The sequence below is a fragment of the Vidua macroura genome, chromosome 5, assembly GCF_024509145.1.
Source record: "Vidua macroura isolate BioBank_ID:100142 chromosome 5, ASM2450914v1, whole genome shotgun sequence".
NCBI classification, from domain to species: Eukaryota; Metazoa; Chordata; class Aves; order Passeriformes; family Viduidae; genus Vidua; species Vidua macroura.
In genome coordinates this window covers 66052747-66076266 of record NC_071575.1, presented here as the reverse complement: position 1 = coordinate 66076266, position 23520 = coordinate 66052747, and the positions used below count along the sequence as shown (strand labels likewise).

General features: G+C 40.3%; 1 protein-coding gene across 1 annotated transcript in view; it reads left to right on the top strand.

Moving 5' to 3' along the window:
- The window catches only part of ELAPOR2 (endosome-lysosome associated apoptosis and autophagy regulator family member 2), a 94131-nt gene extending 75232 nt beyond the window's left edge, over window positions 1–18899 (top strand). Inside the window, exons 11-21 of the mRNA XM_053978822.1 lie at window positions 241–343; window positions 1099–1236; window positions 1512–1775; window positions 2653–2826; window positions 4288–4477; window positions 7832–7928; window positions 9130–9231; window positions 11466–11592; window positions 12334–12512; window positions 13190–13355; window positions 15967–18899. Of these exons, the coding sequence (XP_053834797.1) occupies window positions 241–343; window positions 1099–1236; window positions 1512–1775; window positions 2653–2826; window positions 4288–4477; window positions 7832–7928; window positions 9130–9231; window positions 11466–11592; window positions 12334–12512; window positions 13190–13355; window positions 15967–16026 (1600 nt within the window). The 3' untranslated portion in view covers window positions 16027–18899. The remainder of the gene's footprint in view (window positions 1–240; window positions 344–1098; window positions 1237–1511; window positions 1776–2652; window positions 2827–4287; window positions 4478–7831; window positions 7929–9129; window positions 9232–11465; window positions 11593–12333; window positions 12513–13189; window positions 13356–15966) is intronic.
- Window positions 18900–23520: the final 4621 nt, after the last annotated feature.

The window sequence follows — 23520 nt, the reverse complement described above, 5'->3', positions numbered from 1 at the left end:
AATATGGTCAAATTTGGGTGTTCATTATAAGGAGGGAAGTGTACAATAAAGAATTTAGATGCTTAAAAAATGACCCTGCTGCACCCTGTACTCAGTGCAGAGGCTCCCACCATTCAGCAAGGACAGGTTTTCTGTGACAGGACTTTGATGGCTTCACTGTACAAAAAGGAATTTGAAGGATTGACTGGTGCCTGTCTGGAGAGCACTGTATAAATATTTGGTTCCTTCTCTGTTAAACAGACCTCCAACATCAGTGACAGGAGCAACTGGGTCAGAACTCGGACGGATTACTTTTATTTTTGAGACCATCTGTTCAGCAGATTGTGTGCTGTACTTTATGGCAGTAAGTGAGACCCCTTTCTCCATGACTGAGGACTGAGCCTGCACAAGTCACTTTAATACCTCTGCATAGGTGTGATTAGTTGTACTTGGTTTATTATGATTAAGCATGGCATTAGTTTGGTATCTGCAGTGCCCTTGCAGGAAGGATTTAATGAATGACCTAGTGAAATTCCTCCAGCACATGAGTTGTGAACCATTCCTGGCTATCTGCTTATTCTAACAGTAATCACTGGACACTAAGGAGACAGTTTTTCCCCTGTTAAACTGACTGACAAAATTATCAGTGTCTATTGTGCTGCTGTGTTAGCATCTAGTAACAGAGTGACAAGTCAAGATCTGGGTCAGAGGGATGGGAAGAGGAGAATTTGGAAATTTGGAGTTGATCCTGTCAATGACCTGGAGGATCAGACAGATGTTTGTTTGAATGTCCATTAGCTGAGGAAATGGATCTGCAATGGCTCCCTTGCCCCTTCCACTGAAAGGGGAAGCCAGTTCTTTTTGGTATTTAGTGTCTCTTTAAAGGAATCTACTTTTGATTTAAAGAAAATTGAGTGGAAATTAGGCAGCAATTTAGAACAGTCTGAAAATTTGTCAGTTGTGCAAAACAAAATAAGTATGCTTGCTTTATTAAATGTTAAATGCAGTTGTGGAGTCCTTTTTATATGCTAATCTCTAGATCATAAAACATTGGTGCTTAGTGTAGTATGACCACACTTTTTGTTGTTTTGTTTTTTTTTAATTATGCCCATTTTGTAGGATGTTAATCGAAAAAATACCAATGTGGTGGAATCATGGGAAAAAAGTAAAGAAAGACAATCCTACACTCACATCATCTCCAAAAATGCTTCCTTCACATTCACCTGGGCCTTTCAGAGAATAAATGAAGGCCAAGATGTAAGTACTTCTTTATGTGTGGGGCTTTGCAACCCAGCACTCTTTGGACACTCTCTGCCAGAACTGTAGCCCTCTGTTGAAGCTCACAGGTTTCCCATAAGGGACAAGTGGCTTTCACCACAAAGCAGCCCCTGGGAGGCAGCTGTGCATAAACGATCCATGAGGAAGGACAGAGCCATGGACAAGCTGATACCTGAACTGGTGCAGAGATGTGGGTGGTGTCCCAGTGCCATGGTGTGATGACACCGGGGTGGTTTCCTTGGCTCTCGTTCCAGAGCAGGCAGTTCATCAATGACATGGCCAAGATCTACTCCATCACGGTGACCAACGCAGTGGATGGAGTGGCCTCTTCTTGCCGGGCCTGTGCCCTGGGCTCCGAGCAGTCCGGCTCGTCCTGCGTGCCCTGCCCGCCAGGACACTACATCGAGAAGGAGACCAGCCAGTGCAAGGAGTGTCCGGCCAACACCTTCCTGTCCATCCACCAGGTGTACGGCAGGGAGGCCTGCATCCCATGCGGGCCTGGCAGCAAGAGCACCAAGGTACTGAACCTCAGTGTTTCTGGGAGATGAGCAGACAGGGTTTGTTGGGCTGGAAGCTCTCAGAGGGCTGCTTCTAGTGCTTTCCTACAGGCATGTGCCTTGTGAGCACTGGAGTATGGCTGTAACCAATAAGCCCACCAAAGATGTCACTAGTCTAATTTCTGTTTGTAAATAATCAGATAAAAGTGACAATATCAGCTCAAAAAAAGGTTTATTTCAAGGTGCTGTACTGTGGACAGTGTACAAACATGGCAAGTATCTACATTACTTCCACCAAAGCTATCCCAATGCCTGCTCTTTTAAACTCAGTCTTCCTCAGATGGATGATGTTTCTGGGCCTTTAGAAACCTATAACAAGTTCCTCTTACATGAAACTGTAAGCATAAGTAAACATTTATCATGTTCAAGGAGCTGCACAGGTACTGGAAGAATGGCTCCAGTTTGTTTGTATTCTGCCTGCGTTCTGCTGCGTTCGTATCCTGCCCTTGTTTCTTGAGCTGTTTCCTGTGTTTCCTTTACAAAATGCAAGTGTGACCAAGGTTGTGTTTTGGCCTGTTTACAGGGCTTTAAGCTTGAACATTGGGATCCTAAAAGTACCCAGGACAAAACAAAGCAAGAAATTGCATTCTCTTGGCTAATGCAGCAGACAACAGAAAAATCAGGCTTAGGGAACATTTTGGTCCTGATATGTGATTGCAAGGGACTGAAATGGGAATGGGAATTATCCCAAGGGAAAGATCAGTTACAGGAATAGGACAGAGTTCCCCTTCATCCTTAATAAGGAAAGCAGTCCTGTCTGCACCCATGCTTTAACTCTGAGGTGAATGGTTTGCTGCTGTTCCATAACTGCTCTTTAATGGATGCCTCTGCCTTGCAGGACCACTCTGCCTGCTTCAGTGATTGCCTGGTGTCCTATGTCAAGGATAACCAGAGCCTGAATTACAATTTTAGCAACCTCAGCCAGGTGGGCTCATTGATGAGTGGACCTAGCTTCACTTCCCGAGGGACCAAGTTCTTCCACTTCTTTAACATCAGCCTGTGTGGGCATGAGGTGAGCTCAGCTGGGCTTGAGGGTTGGGAGGATGAACCAATCTGTTGCATGTGTTGATGCTCTGGGGTAACACTGCGACAGGACAAAGACTCCCTGTCAGCTGAGTTGTTACCAATATTGTGCAAACACTTCCCTTTGGATCTTGCTTTGCAGTGCAAGAGGACTTTTGAGCAGCCAAGTGATTTTCCAGAGCAGAGATATTGTGTTATAGGCCATAAATAAAGCTCAGAAGATAATTCCTGTCACATCCCAGCTTTTTCTTTCTTGTGCCTTTAAGTCACTTACATCACAACCCTGACCTTTGTGGGCTGCCACCCAGGAGCTCAAATGAAGAGTCTGAGTCTTTCAGCTGGCAACTGCTTTCCATATGTGTCCCTCATTGCTTCCCTGGAGATGTTGTATACAGACCCCCTGGTCACCCTGCTGTCTGCCAGTGGCCAAGATGCCCAGTGCTGACTTTGCAGCCTTAAAGAGTGGCAGAAAAATGTGTTTAGTCTGTGAGTTAAACAGGCTCTGTCTGGAGCTTGGTCTGAGTCAGAGCATGCTGTCACACACATAAATTGACTTTCAGAGCAGTACCAGTGTTGTGCATTGTCCCATGAAAGCCAACATGTGTAGTTAACAATAATGCTCAGCCCTGTAAAGTTCTGAAGTCTTTTAGCCATGTATCAAAGGATTTGCATGAGTTAAGACAAATGAGTAGTCACATTTCTTTACAGCATTTTGCATACTTTTAGGCTTCTATGTGTGTTTAACTACCACCTGGATTAGAGCTGCTGACAGCTAGATCCACAAACATACAGATATGCTCTCTTCTCTGTGGATCTGCTCTTCACTTTCCCAAACTACTACAATGGTACTACAGTACAACCAAGCATATGATTAGGTGGTGAGTGCTTGACATTTTGCTAGGGAAACTGAGTCTGGTAATTTCTCTTTCATTGCTGTTGCTCTGATTCTAGCACTGATCTTGGCATACGATATTAAAGCAGTCTTGAAGGTTATATATCTGTTTAGGGATTTCATGTATTTGTGCTTTGAAAATATTTTATCTGGATTAAATCCCAAATAAAGAGGTATTCTACAGTATATTATTTAAAGGCAAGGGAAATAGGGTTTTCCTTTGCAAGCCATTTTACTATGCTCTGCAAGAAAACACTGTGCTGTCAAGATAAACAAAGAAGAGTGCTCCACAGTACAGATTTCTGATAAGGCACCTGCCAGAGGTGACATTGTATTTCTGAGTCTGTACAAGGCTTTAATGGGAACTTTGACAATGGCACAATTTGTTGTGGTTTGTCCCTCTTATGACAGACACATAGAGACATCAACTTGTTATAAAGTAAAGTAATGAATCTCATCCAGTTTGCAATCAGCAAGTTTGTAATCTCTTTCTTCCCAAACTTTTTCACATCTTATCAACAACCAGCAGCTTCTCTCTTTTTTCCTGATTGTCCACAGGGGAAGAAGATGGCAATTTGCACTGACAATATCACAGATGTTACTCTGAAGGACATGGTTGCAGAATCAGAAGATTTTTCCAATTTTGTGGGAGCTTTTGTCTGTCAGTCCACCATCATCCCATCAGACAGCAAGGGCTTCCGAACAGCCTTGGCTCTGCAGTCCAACAGCCTTGCTGACAGGTTCTTAGGTACATGGTTTGTCTTCTCCTTGTTGTTGTGAATGTACTCATGTATTTAGGGCTGCAGAGTAAATCCTTCTTGGCTCAGCAGCTGCATTACTTTGAGGGAAGGGTGAAGGGGCAGCCCAAGACCAGTCTGAGATGGTTCCTGAGCTGTGAAGCAGCTCTGCACAGAGGCCTTTGTGTTTTGCTGATGTTTCAGTTGAGCTGATGGCTGGAGGAGAAAAGCAAAGGCTGTGCACATTTTTAGTTTTCCCTTTCTGTATTATTCACTCTTCCTTGTGCTTGGTCTGGCAGGTCTCACGGTGCATAGCATTTCAGCACAAAAATCTGGAGAGTGTAATTAAAAAGCACTGGTTTTCTTTTATGTTCTGTACCCACCTCACTCAGGGCAAGACAAATGACTGTGATAGTCACATTAGTGCAAGTGTTTCTGCCCTGCCAAGATCCCGCTTGGGCACTTTTAGAAGAAACTGATGTGGGGACATAATTAGGCAAGGAGTCAGGAGGCTTAGGGCAGCACATGGCTGTGCACATCATTAAGTTTTACATTGGTGCAGATCACAAGTCCCCAGAATCTGAGACCAGATGAGACAATGAAGTAATTTGGTCTGCTCACCTATCCATTACAGGCACTGAGTGTTTGTACTTTCTCCCTGGCACCGAGCCCAGAAACTTATGTTTGACAAAAGCACATCTTTGGGAAAGCATTCAACCTGGACTTTTAAGACTGCCAGAAATAACAACTTTGCCACAGTCACTGGTATTTTTTTCCACTGGTCAAACACCATCTCTCTGTTTTTAAAGCAGGCTTGTCTCCTATTTGAATTTCCCTGACTTCAGTTTTCAGCTCTTGCTTTTTATTAGTCTTTCTCCAGTCCACACCAATATTTTCCTTCTTGAAGAAATATTTTGTGTACTGGAATCGTCACACCCTTCTGATAAATTAAGTAGACCAAGTTCTCCTAATTGTCTTGCTACCATGTATTTTTTTTTTTAACACCTAAATAACTTTTGGGTCTCTTTCTACACCTTCTGTAAGATTTTATATTTTTTTAAAGCATAAAATGGAATAGTATTCCAGTACTTAATTTGCTATAATAGCAATAAAAATCACTTTTGTATTTGGAATCCCTTCATCCTTCTTTCTCCAAACTTAAGGGATTTAATGATGGCTTGGCTTCTTGGATCTGATGTCAGAGTTACAATTTCCAAGGGAAAATCTCTCTTCCTTAAGACTGGCCTTCAATTATTGCTGCACTTGTATTACATTATATATTTTATATATATATATATCTTATATTGAGTTTTTTTGGGACCATTTTACTAAGTGAACCAAGCAACCAGGTTGCTCTGTATTTTATTTTTAATCCCCTTAATCTTTGTCTCATCTACACACTTTGCCAGCATGGATTGTACAGTTACTTGCAGATCCCTGATGTTAATCTTGCATTTTCACACTTCAGTATCGATGCCTAGAGAAGCCTGGAGACATCCCACGTTTGATGACAATTTCCCATGGCCAGATAATTTTATAATGACTTAGCTAAATAGTTTTTAATGCAGAGTGTGCGCTTAATTGATAGTACACTGCTAACTTTTTAATTAGAACCTCATGTAATTAGTGAAATACTTGATAAATTTACATAACTTTCTTTAGCAACCAAGTTCATCAGCACTCAAGGAGTGAGATCAGATTTGTTCAACAAAAGAGGTGCTCCATAAATTCTTGTTGACTTTCTGTCATTGTGCATCTGTCCATGAACTGAAACCCATTTTCCATTACCATTATTTTGCCTCATTGTGAGAGAGACATTGTAATTCGGGTCACCATTTCCCCTCTCCATGAATCTTTTGACAATTCACTGTCATCAAAAGCTCTGTTAAAGGTCACTCTTAGGTATGGGTTTCTAATTCACAAACATTCATGCCAGTAAATGCCAATATTGTCTCCTGCCACTAGAGGAATGAGGGCAGTCATTGTCTTGAAAAACAAAGAGATAGTCCTGACTTTTTCCTAATACAAAAAAAAAGATGCCAAGCTCTTCTGGTGCCTTTTTAAATCTCAGTTGCTAGATTTTAAAATGGTTGAAGTCTGCCTTTCCTAACATAGCAAGGATGTGGACCTGCTTGAAGTGAGTCCAGAGGAGGCCAAAACACGGTCAGAGGGCTGATCACTCCTCCTGGGTGACAGGCTGATAGAACTGTGATTGTTCAGCCTGGAGAAGAGAAGGCTTCAAGGAGATTTTAGATCATCTTCCAGTACCTAAAGGGGCTGCAAGAGAGCTGGAGAGGGATTTTTTACACGGGCATGTAGTGACAGGATGAGGGGGAATGCCTTCAAACTTAAAGAAGGCAGGTTTAAATTAGATATTAGGAAGAAATTCTTCCCTGTGAAGGTGCTGAGACACTGGCACAGGTTGCCCAGAAAAGCTGTGGCTGCCCCATCCCTGGAAGTGTTCAAGAACAGGTTGGACAGGGTTTTGAGCAACCTGGTCTAGTGAAAGGAGTCCCTGCCCATGGCAGGGGGTTTGGAACAAGATGATCTTTAAGTTGCTTCCAACCCAGACCATTGTATGAGTCTGTGATTCTGTGAACTGTTTCAAGAACAAGTGGAAAACTTCTTTTCTTCAGTCTTTTCACCAGTTTCTGACCACTACCACTTCTTGTTCTGTCAACTTTTAACTCTCTGGAAGGATGCAGCCCCCTTTGTACAACTCCCTCTTCTGAAATGTTGCAGTGGAGCACCAATATTTTCTGTATTCTTTGGTCCATGGGGTTGGAAGGATCTCTAAGAACTTTGATTACTTGCATTTTCCTCCTTTTCAGCTTTTGCCCAAAATCCATGTCGTTCATACAGCAGCCTGTCATTTGTTCCAAAATATGCCATCAAGGCTTGCCTATGATTCCATAGTCCTTCTGAGTCTTGTTATTTCTTCTCTCAAAGTACTGCAAATTGCTCAGGTCATTACATGGTTTTGATGTGTGAGGGTTATACACTCAAGGCATATGCTCTGAGTGGTTCCATCAGATACCTTCAGTAATCTTTTGCCAGCCTAAATTATTTTATGTTTCTTTAATATCCAGTGATTGCTTTAAATTAATATAAGAGAGTAATAAATATTTACATGGGTGTTTTATTAATTTTTAAAATTTTGCTATGTCTACATGAGGAAATCAGACTGTATGAGGAACATATATATCTGCAAAGTTCAGTTAGAAAAAGGTGTGTGTAATGTACAACAATGCCATTAAATGCTATTAAGTAAGATCCACACCTTTCAGACTGAGAAAATATTACACATAGACCCCTCAAAAATCCATTAATATTTGCTTCTTTTTTAAAAATTTCTCACATTTTAGGAGCTACTGTTGAAACAGTGCTGGAAAATATCAGCATCAAGGCAGACATGTTTCCTCCCTCTCCAAGCAAAACACTGGATGTGCATTTCTTTTACAAGTAGGTAAAAAATGCTGCTTATTGCTATGTCAGATGTCTTAATTTGTTTAGAGGAAAGTAAAACTGAGGGGGGATCTATAACCCACCTTTAATCTTTGCCACTTTAATCAGTATCTACCTGATATTGATTGACAGGTTGAAGATCATCTAATGAAATCAGCAAACACTCTTTACTTAAATCTAAATTAGGCTTGATCCATAGGAAGTGTTTGTAGAGCTTTGATTCATCCAGATGCCACTTTCAATATCCTGTTACCTTCCATATTTTCTCATATATGACTTTGAAATGTCCACTTCTGGTTGCATATTTTCTTTCACTTTCATTTGTGTTTACTTTGATGCTACAAAAAAGGACTAATCAAGATTAAAAGTAATTGTTTCAACATGCACAGTTACTGGTATGCTTTTCCCATTCTTCACTCTTCTCCATAAAAAGAATGCCTCAGTTTGGGTAGGAAGTAGCTCAAAGATCAGCTCAGTTCAGATGTCTACATGCTGGTCTTCATGTCAGCTGTGTTTCTAGGCTGGGACTTGACTGAATATAGGATTTTGGATATCAGCACTTTATGCTTATGTGAATACTTAAATTATGTGTCTCATTCTGCGTTCTGAGCCCCACACCAGTGACCCTGCTTTGAGCATATCATGAACTTGGCTTACAACATCTATCATGCTGGAGAAAGATCTTTTTAATCCCCTTTGCCCTGTGCTATTTCAGGACAGTTTGGTTTTCAGGTTTCTAGGCTGGGAGTGAGCCTTCAGCACCTCTCCAGCAGAGTAACACACCAACCACATCACCTGTGGTTGTCCTTTTCAATCATTCTATTCTGTTTTGTGGGAAAGTTCACTCCTTGATGCAGCAGATTCCAAACTAGCTAGAAAACCAGAGCAGTTCCCTAAGTAGCAGTAGCATCTCAGAGCACTTTGAGATTTAAATGAATGAATTGGTGAGGCCTACCCTGATTCTGTTGTTGCTCTCTTTTTTTTTTTTTTTTTTTTTTTTTTTTTTTTTTTTGTTTTGTTTTGTTTTGTTTTGTTTTGTTTTGTTTTGTTTTTGTTGTTTTTTCACCTGGCAAAGTCAAAAGCATTGTGGTAAAGGGTATTTTGTTAGTACTGCAGCTGCATGAGTGTTTACATGAAACAGTAATATCCATTTAATGTAGTGGAAATATGTTGCTTTTCTCCTCTTGTTTGACATTAGGTCTTCAACAGTGACAACCTCCTGTGAAAATGGCCGTGCAACTGTTGTAACAATGAGATGCAACCCCAACAAACCAGACCAAGGAGAGCTTTCTGTGCCCAGGTATTTCAGTCTTTGTGTCCTACTAGTACCAAAAAGCCTTTGCTCCTCAGGTAATCTTTACAAAACTCATTAGTAATTTTATATTATGATATAATAGCAATGAGGAGTGCTCTCTCCCTCATCAGTCACTTGTTTTTCCTAGGTGTCCATCAGCTTCCAGCAGACCAACTGATCTGTGTTTAGGCTGTGTGGCAGGTTGTTCTGAGCTTAAATGCAAAAGAAAATGCAGTGATGTTTACTTGTCTTCACTTCTCCTTTATTTCAGTTCCTTATTTTAATCTTCGGCCTTCTGATTAAACTGCCTAGTTGGGGCTTTGAGAGGTACTTTTTCTTCTTTGGTCTACAGCAGTGGCTAGTGAAAATTGTTTTTTTTGGAAAAGGCTAACCTATTCTAGGAACTTTGAAATCTGCTATTGCAATGCTTATGTGAGCTCTGATTGTCTATTTTATGTTTGGGATATATTTATTTATGTGTTTCATTGCTGTATCCTGGCTGCCTTGTACCAGTTGTGTTTAATTTGCCTGAGTTTTTTTCCTCTTCAGTCTGATTTGAGGGACTTTAAAAAGCTTCTTTCTTCCAAAATCCTGTTTATGCCTGCATAAACATAACTTAAGTCATAAGCATGATTGAAAAACTGCAGAGAAAAAAACAGTAAAATACTAAATTCTATTACTCTTTAGCAGCACACTGTGATTTTTCAGAAGCTTCGTTCAACTCTGATAACCCTTCTCTTTGGATATCAAGGCCCTTTCTAGTCTGTCTGGATGTTACTACAACTCTGCTGATAGCTCTCACTCATCCTCCTTCCCAAAAGCTGAGTCCTCTTCCCAAAACAGAACAGTGTGAGATGTGTGGGATCCTTTGATCCCTGTCCCTCTTGTGACACACAAACTGTGATTGCCTGAAAGCAAAGTAGAGTCTCCTTCACAGGTGATGGATGAAATGAATGATATTTGAACACCTTTAGAGATGCTTTCCCCAGTTTCTGAGGGACCTGTCCTAACACAAATTATGCTGGGCAGTAAGCCACTATCAGCTTCTGCATGAAAATTCTTCAGTTGTTCTTCCAGTGCCACAGGATAAACACGATGTGAACTGTGATAAAGCAGCAGGAGTGAGGGAGGAACAACCTGCCTTGCTTTTGAAAGTGTGAGCATGGGCAGAAATGGCACACAGCTGACACGTGTACCTTATCTCTGTTCATGTAGACTTCTCCTTTCCTGTCCCCCTTTGATTAGCTCAGCAGTCAGCTGTTTTCACATGGTGAGGTCTCAGAAATATGTCAAATAATGTAACTCCTTGATCCTCCAGGCATGGTGTTTAGTATCACATGAATCTGCAGTATAAGATGAAAGTAGTTGAAGGGAAAGGTCTGTCAGTGCTCTTGCCATGTAGGTTGGAAAAATGCTCCATAATTCACAGAGGAATGTACCTGTTGTCAGGTATTCAAATCTGGATAAGCCAGAATGGGCTTTTAGGGATGTTTTTTTTTTTTCAGATCAGGATATCAGGTTTCCAGATGATATAGAACAACACAACTTTAAATCCATTTTTTCTGCATGAATATATTTCATATTTACATGACCAAACTTCTTGCATGGCCTTTGGCCATTGCTCCTGTTAGACCTGATGTGATTGTCAGTAACAAAATCTACATGACTTTCCTGCCACTGCCAGTACAACTTTCTTCTGCAGGCTGAATACAAAATAGGCCATTCGTTTTTCTTGGAGTAAGAGAAGCTGTTATCTCTTCATTAACTGGTGAACATCCTTCTAGTAATTAACCCTGACAGGACAAGTCCATTCCATATGAACTAAATCACCCAGACATCATTAGAACAATGGCAGGAACCAGATAGCAGCATTCAGGTGGAACAGCCACCCTGTGCAGGAGAACAGTGATGGAGGAGTATGCTGGGCTAGCCTGGGCTGGTGTAGTGACTCCTCTCCCTCTCCCTCTCCCTCTCCCTCTCCCTCTCCCTCTCCCTCTCCCTCTCCCTCTCCCTCTCCCTCTCCCTCTCCCTTTAGATCTTTGACAGCTCAACTCCTGTCTTCACTTGAGAAAGCATTTTACAAACCAGGAAAAATTCTTCCCCCAAATTCTCCCATCTGCTAACTTGATGAATGTTTACCCATTTCTCATATTTCCCAATCTTCAGCAGCAGAACGTGGAGGATGCACACCCCAGAGTGTTTCTTTCATAACTGATAACTGAGCTCTGCTCTCCTCGTAGCTCCTGTCCTGCGGGCACCTGCGATGGGTGCACTTTCTACTTCCTATGGGAAAGTGCAGAAGCTTGTCCTCTCTGCACGGAGCAAGACTACCATGAGATTGAGGGAGCCTGCAAAAAAGGATTTCAGGTACAGGACCCATATCTCAAAGTCAGCTGGGCTCATTTACATGTAACTTGGACTCTTCTTGAGATTTGGTGTGCAAATTGTTATGTAAATGGGTTGGAAGATCTCAGCCCAGGCTCTGAGCTGGCTGGGGAGGAGCTGTGTTGACACTCAGGAATGTTTGTGTCAGTGGTAGGGTGGTTCCTGCAAGAGAGCTGGTTTGTGCTGACCAGCTGTGTGAGCAAGGATGTGAGCTCTCAATGCATTCAGACATGCAGGACACTTATTTCTGAAGGATGGACTGCCCAAAAGACTTAAGTTGTTTCGTAACCACAAACATCAGGGGCAGGCTGGGAAAGGTTTCCAAATGTCAGTTCATAAATTCATCCTACTTGCTTGCAATGTTTTTGCTGCTGCATTCTCTAGTCAAATATTAGGAAGTCCTTCCACAGGTTCAAACTCTCCTGTTGATCAACAGCTCCTGTGCAGGCACAACTTATTCCCAAAGCTGTCCAGCCCATATTGTGTCACATGGAGACCTGTACAGGGGAGGAAATCCTTTGCAGTGCCTGAACCTGCTGGCACAAGCAAGGGGAGGACTGATTAGACAATATAACTGAAAACCTAAAGTCTGAAAATCTGAAGGATGTGTTTTGGTTTGCTTTCATTTACCTTTCTACCTCAGAACAGCTTGTTTTCTGTAAGTCTAAACAGTTCTTTCTTTTCCTACAAGCAGCCCACTTTTTGATGTTTTCTGTTTGAAAGGAAACCTTATATGTATGGAATGAGCCAAAGCATTGCATTAAAGGAGTTCCCTTGCCAGAAAAAAGGACCAGCCCTTGTGAAACAGTGGATTTTTGGCTTAAAGTTGGAGCTGGTGTTGGTGCTTTCACAGCTGTTCTGCTCATAGCCTTGACTTGCTACTTTTGGAAGAAGAACCAGAAGTAAGTACTGCAAATTGTGTTCTATAGAAAAGTGAGCTAAAAGCTTGATGGAGTGACTTTTCCTGCATCTGACTTCATGATACTCTTGATGAGCAGTGCCTTGTAGGATCAATCCATTCATACACCAAGTTGATGTTTCTTCTGTCAACGATGGTGATAAAAAATTCTGGTGAGGAAAGTATAGAACATCCACAGTAATTTGCAATGGCATAATTTCCCAATAGGAACTGTCTTTTGAGAGTTTGAACTTGACTTTAGTTTCTGAAGCAACATGGCCTTTTCAAGTTCTGAAGACCAAAAGGGAATCTTTAGTCTAATTAGTCCCTTTCAGCTTGGTAAAAAATTAGGTTCTTGGCCATATTGCTTAGTTCTCTTTTGGCTGTTGCCCCAGCCAGCACTTCTTCAGGAAGCCCTCCGGCAGGAAGCCCTCTTGTCCTCCCCTTGGTCTTCTGGGAAAACATGGTCCTTTTATAAGGATAGAGGACTAATTGGAGAGCAAGAGCTCAGTGTATTGTTAATACTATTTTGGTTACATATTTTTAATGATTGAAATGTATCTAATTTCCACTACCTCAGAAGTAACTATGTGGGAGGACTGCAGACAATCTAAATTACAAAACCCCTGGGTATGGGACATTTGAGAAAAAATCTGTTCCTGTGTGGCTTTATATCTTCAGGCTGGAGTATAAATATTCCAAATTAGTGATGACAACGAACTCAAAAGAGTGTGAACTGCCAGCTGCTGACAGCTGTGCTATAATGGAAGGAGAAGATAATGAAGAAGAAATTGTATATTCAAATAAGCAGTCACTGCTGGGGAAGCTTAAATCCTTGGCAACAAAGGTGAGTAGTAATTACCAATATTAATACTAAAAATAATTATTACCTTTATTTATTACTGGATGTGATGAATCTTTGATGCTAATTTCACAGCAGTGCAGCCTCCCACACACATCTCATCCAGTCCATAGTGATCTGCTGAAATCCACAGTCTGGATAAAATTAAGAAATTTTATAGGGTTTTGGGTAAATGCTCTTTCCTCCACAGAGAGATGTCAGTAACATTTTTTGTTGCATGGATGGCACCAGAAAATCCAGTTAATGGCAGAGAGAACCTTTTTTGGCTGGAATCCTCCCAGGCACATCCATTGCTGAGGCAAACACAGCTATTAGAAATATAGAAAATTAACACTGGCAACACAGGCACCAGCCAGCTGCTTGTAGCTCACCTGGGCTGGCTTCATGGCTGACTTGAGAACCATAATTTTGAGTAGGATTCAGTTAAAGAGGAGGCATCAGCTTCATCCTGTTGCCCAACACAGCAGCCTCCTCCATTTCAGTGGGAAGCAACACCAAAAAAGCATTTTTTTTCTACAGTAGATGTGATGTGGATTGTTGCATGTCTGAACTGACAGTACCAAAGTCTTTGGTGTCCTTTGAACATTTCTGAGAGGAGCCACAGAGGGCCATCACGGTAGATCCCAAAAGCTCTTTGGTCTTTGTTCTAAATGCCCTGAAATCTGTGCTATGGAAAGGATAGTGTTGTCTTTAAGGGATTCAAGGGGGCATCTGTTATGATCAGGATAAAGGCAAATGACATTTTCCCTTTCAAACAGCTTTGTTGAAGTCAGTTCCTTAGAAAGTCTTCTAAAAGCTCATAATAAAAATTAATTTTGAAACATTGTACTCTAGTTTATTGTCATATAATATCTCAGAATGTTGAATTATGAGATCTTTTCCCTGTATCTCTTTTTTTTTTTTCCTTTCTGTGATTGAGTGAAATATAATTAAGACTTGTGTACTGCCTTTCTTTTCCCTTATTATTCTCTTCTCTTCATTCTTTTACTTTTTTTATTTGACTGGTGTCCTCTTGCCACGCTACCTGCTCCTCAGCTATCCCTCCTAGGAGAAGTTACCATTGCACAGATAATGTGCAGAATTTTCCCTTGACCCCAGCCTATTTGTCCTGCAAAATCAATATTGTTCCTTGTGGAAAGGGGCAGAAATTCAATATTAATTCTTAATTCAATATTGAGAATATTGAAGATGTAAATAAAATCAAATCACATAAAATTTTCTGGTGATATTGCAAAAATAGAATTAAGCTTTAGTACTTCAGTATTCAGACAACTTGAATGCCTACCTGTATTTTTTTTAAATGTTCTTTTATCCACTGTAGCAGGCCTCCTGAGTGTTCTCTCCTTTTTCAACAAGATTGTCAGATATTTCTAAGCTTCTTCCTTTTTTTTACTGCTAGATAACAATAGCTGGTAAATTCGACTTCCAATAACTCATTAGCTTACTCAGCTCTGTGTCCTGCACACCTGCAGATAACTCAGATTTAATAGATATTTATCGAAAACAAATGTTATAGGCATTGCTTGTCATTTATGCAAAAGATGAAGAAATTCATGTCCTGCTACATATGCATGTCAAATACAGAAAAATATATGGAGGAAAACAGGGGAGAAAAAGGAAAAACGTAAAATGAGAGAGAAAGAAAATCTGCAGTACCCTAACTATGTTCAAGCTTCAGGCTATGGCATCTCTATCAACATGTCATAAAGGTATTGGTGGGTTTGAGTACCCAAGGGATTGAGGGCTAGGCTTGTAATATAGAAAGGGATGACTTATTTTTAATGAGAAGATATAAACCAAATAGTTACAAACCTGTTTCAGACTGGGGGCTGTTCTAGTTGTGTCTGTTGTCTCCAGCACGGCAATACCACAATCTTCAGAACATATATTTTTCACTAGATTAGCATAGGACAATTTCTCCCCTTCTTTCTCTTGTCTGCACCAGGCTGTCCTGATCTGTGCGAGATGGCTTTAAAAATCAGATTATGAAGGCAGTTCAAGACAGTTTGCAGACTATTTGTGTGTGTATGTCCACATTTCTTGCTCACCCTGATGCCTGCTGGCCAAATGGCCAAGGCTGTCACCCAGCAAATGAAAACAGAGAGAAAACTCAACTCTCTAGCCCTGATTTTTAAGATGGAAACTGATGTTTTGTCTTGTGGGTCTCCCAGAGGAGGTGTTGAGATTGGAATCCAGGAGCAAGGCAGTGGTGTACACACTCACGTGCTATGCTTCAAGCATTTTATATATTGCAGGAAACACATTTATAACTGATAATAACCATAGAGATGATTACCTTGCAATTCCCCAGCTTAGGCTACCTGTCCTATTCTCTGAATATGAAATGCAGACTTTCCCTGTACCATCTAAAATAAGTACCATGAACAATAGCTATAGCATAATTTTATTTGTTTTGCAAATTTTTACAGAATTAGTAATGATATTAAATATTAAAGGGTCAAACTGTGCACTTAAATACCATAGTAAAAATAAAGTTAAGTTTTTGGCAAAGGATATTGAGAGAGAAGTGATTGTGCTGACTGCTGGAGAGATTTTGAGGCAATCCAGTTGATGGGAACCTCTCTTTCCATTGCAGGAAAAGGAAGATAATTTTGAATCTGTTCAGCTGAAATCTTCAAGATCCCAGAATATATGAAGAATTAATGCTGCCTTCAAGGAACAAACCTAATTTCTATTTTTACAGGACTATATTTTAAACATATTCTGGCACACATTATAGTGGTGATCTTGGTGAGAAATGCTTGGCCTTTTAGGAGGAAAGAAGACAGGAAGCAAACCAGAAAATGGGATTGCCTTACCAAGTGATTGAGTACCTTGCCAAAACAAGAAAGCAGATTCTTGGATTCCATACTGGGAATGAAATTCAACTCAGGAAGAGATATGCATACTGCAAATAACATGAATTTTTTGCATTCACCTGGGCAACACTCAGGCATGCCATATGATTTATAGGTACTTTTTGTTTCCTTCTCACTCCTGTGCATATTCCTAAGAAATTATTTTCAGAGAGGCCTGCAACCTCCTGCAAAGGTTGTGTGTTGTTGTTTACTGGTATAACTGTGAGTATTTCTTGAAATCAAAATTGTGAATGGTACTCAGAATGAACCTTGGGTGAGTTTTGAACTTTGGAAAATACTTTTGATTTTAATGCTTTGAAGGTGTGGATGGTCAGTGTTGACCTCTAATGCAAGAGGAATTGTGTTGCACCTGCAAATTGAACCCATTCTGGTGCCTAAGTCATGGCCATCAGGGTTGGAGTAAAACCTAGTGCTATTAAATTTAAACTTAGTAACAGCTGTTGTGTGAATTATAGGTCTGGGCCCATGAGTTTGTAGGCAGTAGCAGATTCAAACTCTTTATAGAGAAGTAAAGTGGTACCTACCGTGCAAGTTGCACTTGTCCCTCTCTGTGGAAGCTTGTCCTTTCAGGAGAGGTCTTTGGCAGATTCAGTGTTCTCCCTTGAGCTGTGTAAATGTCACTTTTCCCAGGGCTGGGAACCAGCAAAACCTGAACTCTGGAGGTACAGCAAAAATCTCTACTTTTGGGAATCAGGGATCAGCTCTGTCATTTGGGAGGCTTGTTAGAAATAATGGATGGAGGGATGGAGGGATGGATGGAGGGATGGAGGGATGGATGGATGGATGGATGGATGGAGGGATGGATGGATGGATGGATGTCCAGCAGAGCTGAGCATGGGTTATGTACTTGCACAGCATCTAATTGCATCCTGTGTCAGTGCAAGTAGCAGCTCTGGAGGAAAGGCACAAAGTGGTGCCTTGGAAACTGGAGGCTAGGTGGACTTTTCCATAAAATCAGCCACATTTTATAAGTATGTGATCTTCATAATATCCACAGTAATAATTTCCTGAAATTCCCTCTGAGGTCGAACTCAAAGGAATCTGAAACTTAGGCAAAAAAATATTCGAGTAAAATTATGTAAGACTTGTATAGAGCCAGAGAAAATGAGTAATGATTCTTGTATTGACCTCTGGTCTGACTCATATTTCCATTACAGCAAATTTATGTGAATTGTGGAATGCATCAAAACCAGAACAGAGACATGGGCAGAAATAGTCTTTTTACTATAAGGAATATAGATTTTTGATTTTATATGACTGAGCTAGGTCTATCAATAAAAGAGGGCCCACTTTAAAGTAAAATTTAAATTAAACTGAATTTTCTGCACTCTAAATATTTTATTATACTCTAGATGTGAACAAAAATTTTATGAAGTTTAGATTTTTTTTTTTCATTAGGGAAAATTCAGCTCCGTTGTTTTATAGTTTCAGTCAAAGAACACACACTTTACTCTTTTGATGGGAGATCCTTCAGGCATCTTAACTGAAGTGGTGTACATTTTCTGTTGGTCTTGAAAAGGCACTTCACTTTCCCAACAAAGATTTTTATGGGGTAATGTTGAATGTATATTAAATACACATTCCTTTTTGTATATTTTGTACCATTGCACACTTATTATTGTACACTGTATTTGTTGTCATGATGTCATTTATATATGGTTGTCAAAGATGATATGCTCACGGAGTAAATGGTTATGGCTTTGGGATTTCACTTCTTGAATCTTTTATGATGAGGGGTTTTATGTTGTTGATTTTTATTCAGCTAGTGTGTTGTAGCATCAAAGATATATATCTGATGGACATTCATAAAATAAAGTAAAAATATATTTGAAATTTTGGACTTGAGATGTTTGGCGGCACTGCAGCCTTTCCTGAACATTGCTGGTCTTCAGTAATGAGTAGAGCTTTTCACTGCCATCAAGTTGTATTTGTCTACAACTCCTTTAATTTTTCCCCTTCTCTCTCCATATGTTTTTTCAGCCATAATTACAGTTCATTCTCCAGAACACCATTTCTTTCTTTATTACTGGACTCATATCCCTGTAATGCAGAAATGCCTTAATTTTTATGAACTATATTTAATTTGACTTAATACCGCACAGGTTTCATTGGGTTCCCTTCTCTTTCCATTATATTTTCCAAATAAAATGGAATGGAATTTTTTGACAGCTGTGACAGACTTTGCTGTATGACTCTTCTCAGCTCTGCTTCCAAATGGTTTATCATTATGCTGTTGAAAATTCTCCCAGGCAGTCTAATGGTGTATCTGGTGCAGTGCTAACATAGTGGGACACAAACCAGTACTGTAGAATTTACTTACCTTAAAATAAGAAAACTGCATTTTCCAAAAATTAAGCAAGTGTAAACTGAAATATTTGAGCTGATTTCTGCTATTCATTTCTTTCTGTTAAAGATGTAGTAGAGAGGGGATGTTTCCATTTTCCCCTAAGAGACAAATTTTGGAAGCCTTTAACAGTTCACTAAAAAGTCAGCTATGTGTGACCTCTTCTACTGCTCTGCCAAAATATACTTACAGCAACCTCCCCCTTTTCTTCCACATGGAATCACATCAGAAAACTGTTATTTGATGCCATAAAACAATGTGAATCAGTCTGTTATGTGTTCACTTGATTAAATGGAATACATTTTATTGCTGCATTTGCATGCTTTTCTTTGAAATCTGGAGTCAAGCAACTGAATCTCTTTGAGGATTAAGCACATTTTAGTGGTGTCTGTATAAATTATTGGCAAATTAGCAGAATGTCATTGTCTCAGCTTTGACAGTGCTTGCTAGGGGGAAAATGCACAAAGAATATGTTCTGGCTTGGCTCTGATTGTGTTAGTTGGTGTTTGTAATACAGAATATAATTGATTAAGGTTTGGGGAAAACTATGTCTTAGAACCACAGAGGGAAATTACTGAGCAGCTTCAATGGTCTATAATCTTTGTTCAAAGAAAGGATTTTACTATTTGCTTTTGAGAAATCGGTTCTGGGATTCTTTGATAGTAGAGGGGAAAGTTTGCAGGTTTTGTCCTTCTGGAGCCAGTACTACCTGTAAAATCAAAGTACTTAATTATAATCAGATAGCAGCAGATGTCAACATTTAGGAGCCAGTGGTTGTTGACTCTTCTCCAGCAGTGACCAACACAGATGCTTCAATGTAAGTGTAGAAGCAGCTACAATTCATGCTGACACACCAGTGAGGATTTCCTCCTCAGCAAGGAATGCTGCTGGTTGGTCCATATCATGAAGCGTGGAGGACTTAAATAGCTATTCTAGATAATATTTGACAACGTCTCTGGGAAGCACATTCCAGACCCTCACGACCCTGAATGTTTTCTCCTAGCATGTAATCTAAATATCCCTTGTTTTGGTTTAAAACCATTCACTCTCCTGTTATTATCTGCCCATGTAAAAAGTAACTTTTTTATAAGCCCCCCTTAGGTACTGGAAGGCTGCAATGAGGTGTCCCCAGAGCCTTCTCTTCTCAGTGATAACCTCAAGAGAACTCTTATGAAGTTTTGCTTATCTTTGGTGGTGGTCTCTCTTAGTCTTTCCCCTTGTGTGCTACATTCACTGAATTCCCTTGTTTTTATTTCTTGTTGAAGACTTCTGAAGTGTGCTGCTTTGGTGAGATGTAAGGGGAGAGGAATAGAAATAAAAGGAAATCAGCTCATCCTAGAACGTGCAGTGTGTGTCACAGTGTACAGCGACATCTCCAGTCACCTGTCTAGTGGTGCCCACACTGAATTCATGCAGCAGGAACAAGGGAGACACAAGAATAGAGGTGATTATGGGCTGCCGTCGTGTTTTGGTTGTTCCTCTGGGTCTGTAGAGCAAGAGCTTGTCAGGAAGAATTCTCTAAGTTCCATGTACTGTGAGGCTGATGCTGTAACAGCACCTAAAAGCCACAGCAGGGTTTTGTGATGTGTATTTGCTACCCCATCCTTTTCCTCTTGCAGAACCAGCCCAGCCTGGTCCTGGCCTTTTCTTCTTGCAGTAAGAAAGCTCAGTTTTGCCTGTGCTTGTGTTGCTGGGAAGCTTTGAGGTGGCTCTGGACAAACAGCTTCTGCCCTCTGTCTTGCAGACTGCAGGCATCGATGAGTAGGCAATGGCACCATGGACATCAGACTGCATGTGGTGATGAGTTAAGGGTTTACTTTGATCTCCCTTACTCCAATTGTACTAATTGGGTAAAAGATTGCAGTGGAAATCACCTTAAACAGAGGTGAAATTTCTGGGTGTGGTCAGGGTATTTTGGACGTATTTTTTCTGATTTCCAGAATTTGTTCCATTCTGGGGGAACATAATATATTTTAAATAGCTTTTGGTTTTTTCAGTTTGAAAAGACAATTAATTTTTAAATTGGTTTGGCTATGAATGAAACCATCTGTGTTCAATTAATTAAGGAAAAACAATCACTTGAAGAAAACATAAAATATTTTGGTTTTCCACAGTAGACGTTGGCCTTGCTTTCAAAATTCATTGAAGATTTAAAAACCAAACAACTCTTCTAGAAAAACCAAACCACCAAAAACCACACCCAAACCCATGAACAAAGAGAAAAAACCCACAAACCTTGTTTATTTCAGATTGGCCTGCAATAAACTTTTTGAACCTTATTTTTCTATTCTGCTAATAAATAAAAAGTCATCAGTTTTTCACAAACCTTTCTGCGACTGATTTTTATCAGAGAGCTGAGGTACTTGGAACTTATGACTTTTGAGTAAAGAACTAAAGTTTTCTTCAGCCTCCAGTTAGGCATTGTACAATTCTGGGTTAAGCCTTGCTCTCATTCACAGCATTTCCTTGGATTTCAGCATTTTACTCTCGAGTGTGCAGGGCTCAGAGCAGTGTGATTACTCTCAAGGCTCACAGTCAGGGTACTTGGGAGGGACTATGATAGGACCCCTTCTGCTTTGAGGTGAATTGCTCAAATCTTTAAATAAGATGGGAAAATAAAGATACTGGAAAAGGTTTGTACTCTAAATTCAAGGTTTACATAAATGGGTACAGAAACTATAAACTGTTATAAATAGAGAAAATAAAATAGTGATGTGAGACAACAGCAAAGAAAAAAACCCTAAAATTCCCTTTCTTAAAAGGTTTTCACACCCCTATGGTGTGGAAAGCCTCTGCTTTGTCATTTTCCTTTTCTGTCCTGCTGTGTTTTGAAACTGGATTACTTCATCAGGCAATACCCAGCAATCTGCATCCGTGGACATCCAATGGAAAGTAGTGAAAGGCTTTCAAGACAAAGCCAAATAAAGTACAAGAATGTCAGGAGTATTCAGTGGGGATGGAAGTCCAGAGCTCTGCATGTTTTGATTGTTGGGTTTTTTTTTTTTTTTTTGTATGAAAACCCCACATGCAAGTGGCTTTCAAGCCAACTAAGTATTCATAGCAGGTGTTCAGACACAGACACAGACATTTTCTCAATAGTGATATCAAAATGAATGAAAACTCCAGCACAGTGAGATCCTCACCTACTACAAATTAACTTCAGAAATGTCAATTTCGATTATGGGGCTGGAATTCATCTCACACAATGCCTTAATTTTTAGTGCAAACTCTGTGCAAGCTGTGCTCGCCTTTATTTGGAGAGTTTCATCCCTGCCTGAAGTGTCTGCCTGAGAGAAGCCAGGGGAATTATGCCTAGTTCCTTCCACTGAGTACAAAGGAAGAGGGGCTGACAATCTCAGATGTAGGTATTTACTTAGTCCTTGTAAACAATGAGTGTTAGATGAAGTGCATTTGACCCTGATTGTAGATTTCCATAAAAATTCAGAAGAAACTCTCATTGGCCTAGGCATTTTAAAAGCTCCATAGAGATGAGACGTCAGAATTATGGTCAGATATTCTGACCTTTTGTCACGTGTGATCAGCCTCTTAATCCACAAAAGAGCACACCAAAGTTAAATGAATGTAGCTGCCCAACCTGTGGTGCTTTAAGAGGTCTTGATTGGAAAGGAAGATTCCCAGCCTGTCAAAACTTGACCCTGGGCCCTGAATCAAGGTGAGAAACAAGCCTGAAACATCAGGTTGTGGAGAGGAAGAAGCTGAGTGCAGAGCTCTGCAGGTAGGGTGGGCTGATCTATGCCCACTTCTGGGGGAAGTCTCAGGGATTCCTGTTCTGGACAGCTCCATGATGCAGAGGCTTAAATGGCTGCCTCTGTATAGAAGTGTTGACATCAAGTGGTCTTTGCTGGTGGACACGTGGATGTTTAGAAAATACACAAGCATCCATCTATAAGTAGGAATTTTAAGAACCTGCATCTTTAATTTTTGCATTCCAAATAACAACTACTTCCTTTGCCAGTTCAGCCCTAACGGACTTGCAGCTTTCCAGAAAGGTGTGGAAACATCTGCAAGTGCAGGAGAATTGGGCTCCAGAGAACATGTACATCCCACACTATGCATCTGTGGTGTCTGACTTTCAAGCCTCGCTGGTGTTGCCTTTGAAGTCAATGAGAATTTTGCTATTGACCTCAGCTGGAATGAGATCAATGGGAACAAGCCCTTAGGTAAATATGCTCAGGCACATTAATCAAAGGTGTGTTTGTTTCCTTAATGACTTTTTAGACCTGGCAGAAGAGAGGATTTCAGATTGTTTCAATAGAGTGAGGGCAGCTTTAAGAGTGCAGTTTCAAAAGCCAGACTTTTAAGGTATTTTGCAATTGTCTAAGTAGGTGGTATGTGTGTCTTGAAGCATTTGGTTTGAACGCAAAGGTCACCCCAGAGACGTGTGTAAATGTCTCCTGCATTTCTCTTTTTTGACTTTCTGGTCTCTGTGGTGCTCCAATTACCTTTCACAGCACTGTTGATGTAGACAAGCTGAACCAGCTTTGTTTTGGCTGGAGCTATTAAACAGTCTTAGCTAATTTTCTGACAGGTTTCTTTCCAACCTAATCTAAATTCTCTTTGTTTTTATATGCTACCAATCTATTCTGTGCATGACAGCATTTAGTTGTGCCAAATGAGTGAATCAGGAGTCAACAATTTTTTGCTAGTATCTCATTAACATGAAATTAGACATTTTCACTTTTGAAAATTACCCTCTATTTTAATAACAGAAAAAGAAATTGAGAAGCTTTAATAATGTGGGAGTTTTTTAAGAAGAGGGAATTTCTATGTGACTCTGAAAAAACATTAATCATAAGCACATATATTGTGATATGGATTTTATAACACAGGCACTGACCAACGCACAAATACCTGTGTACACACACTACAGACTTTTTATCCTTTTTACCTAACCTCCTCTCTAGAA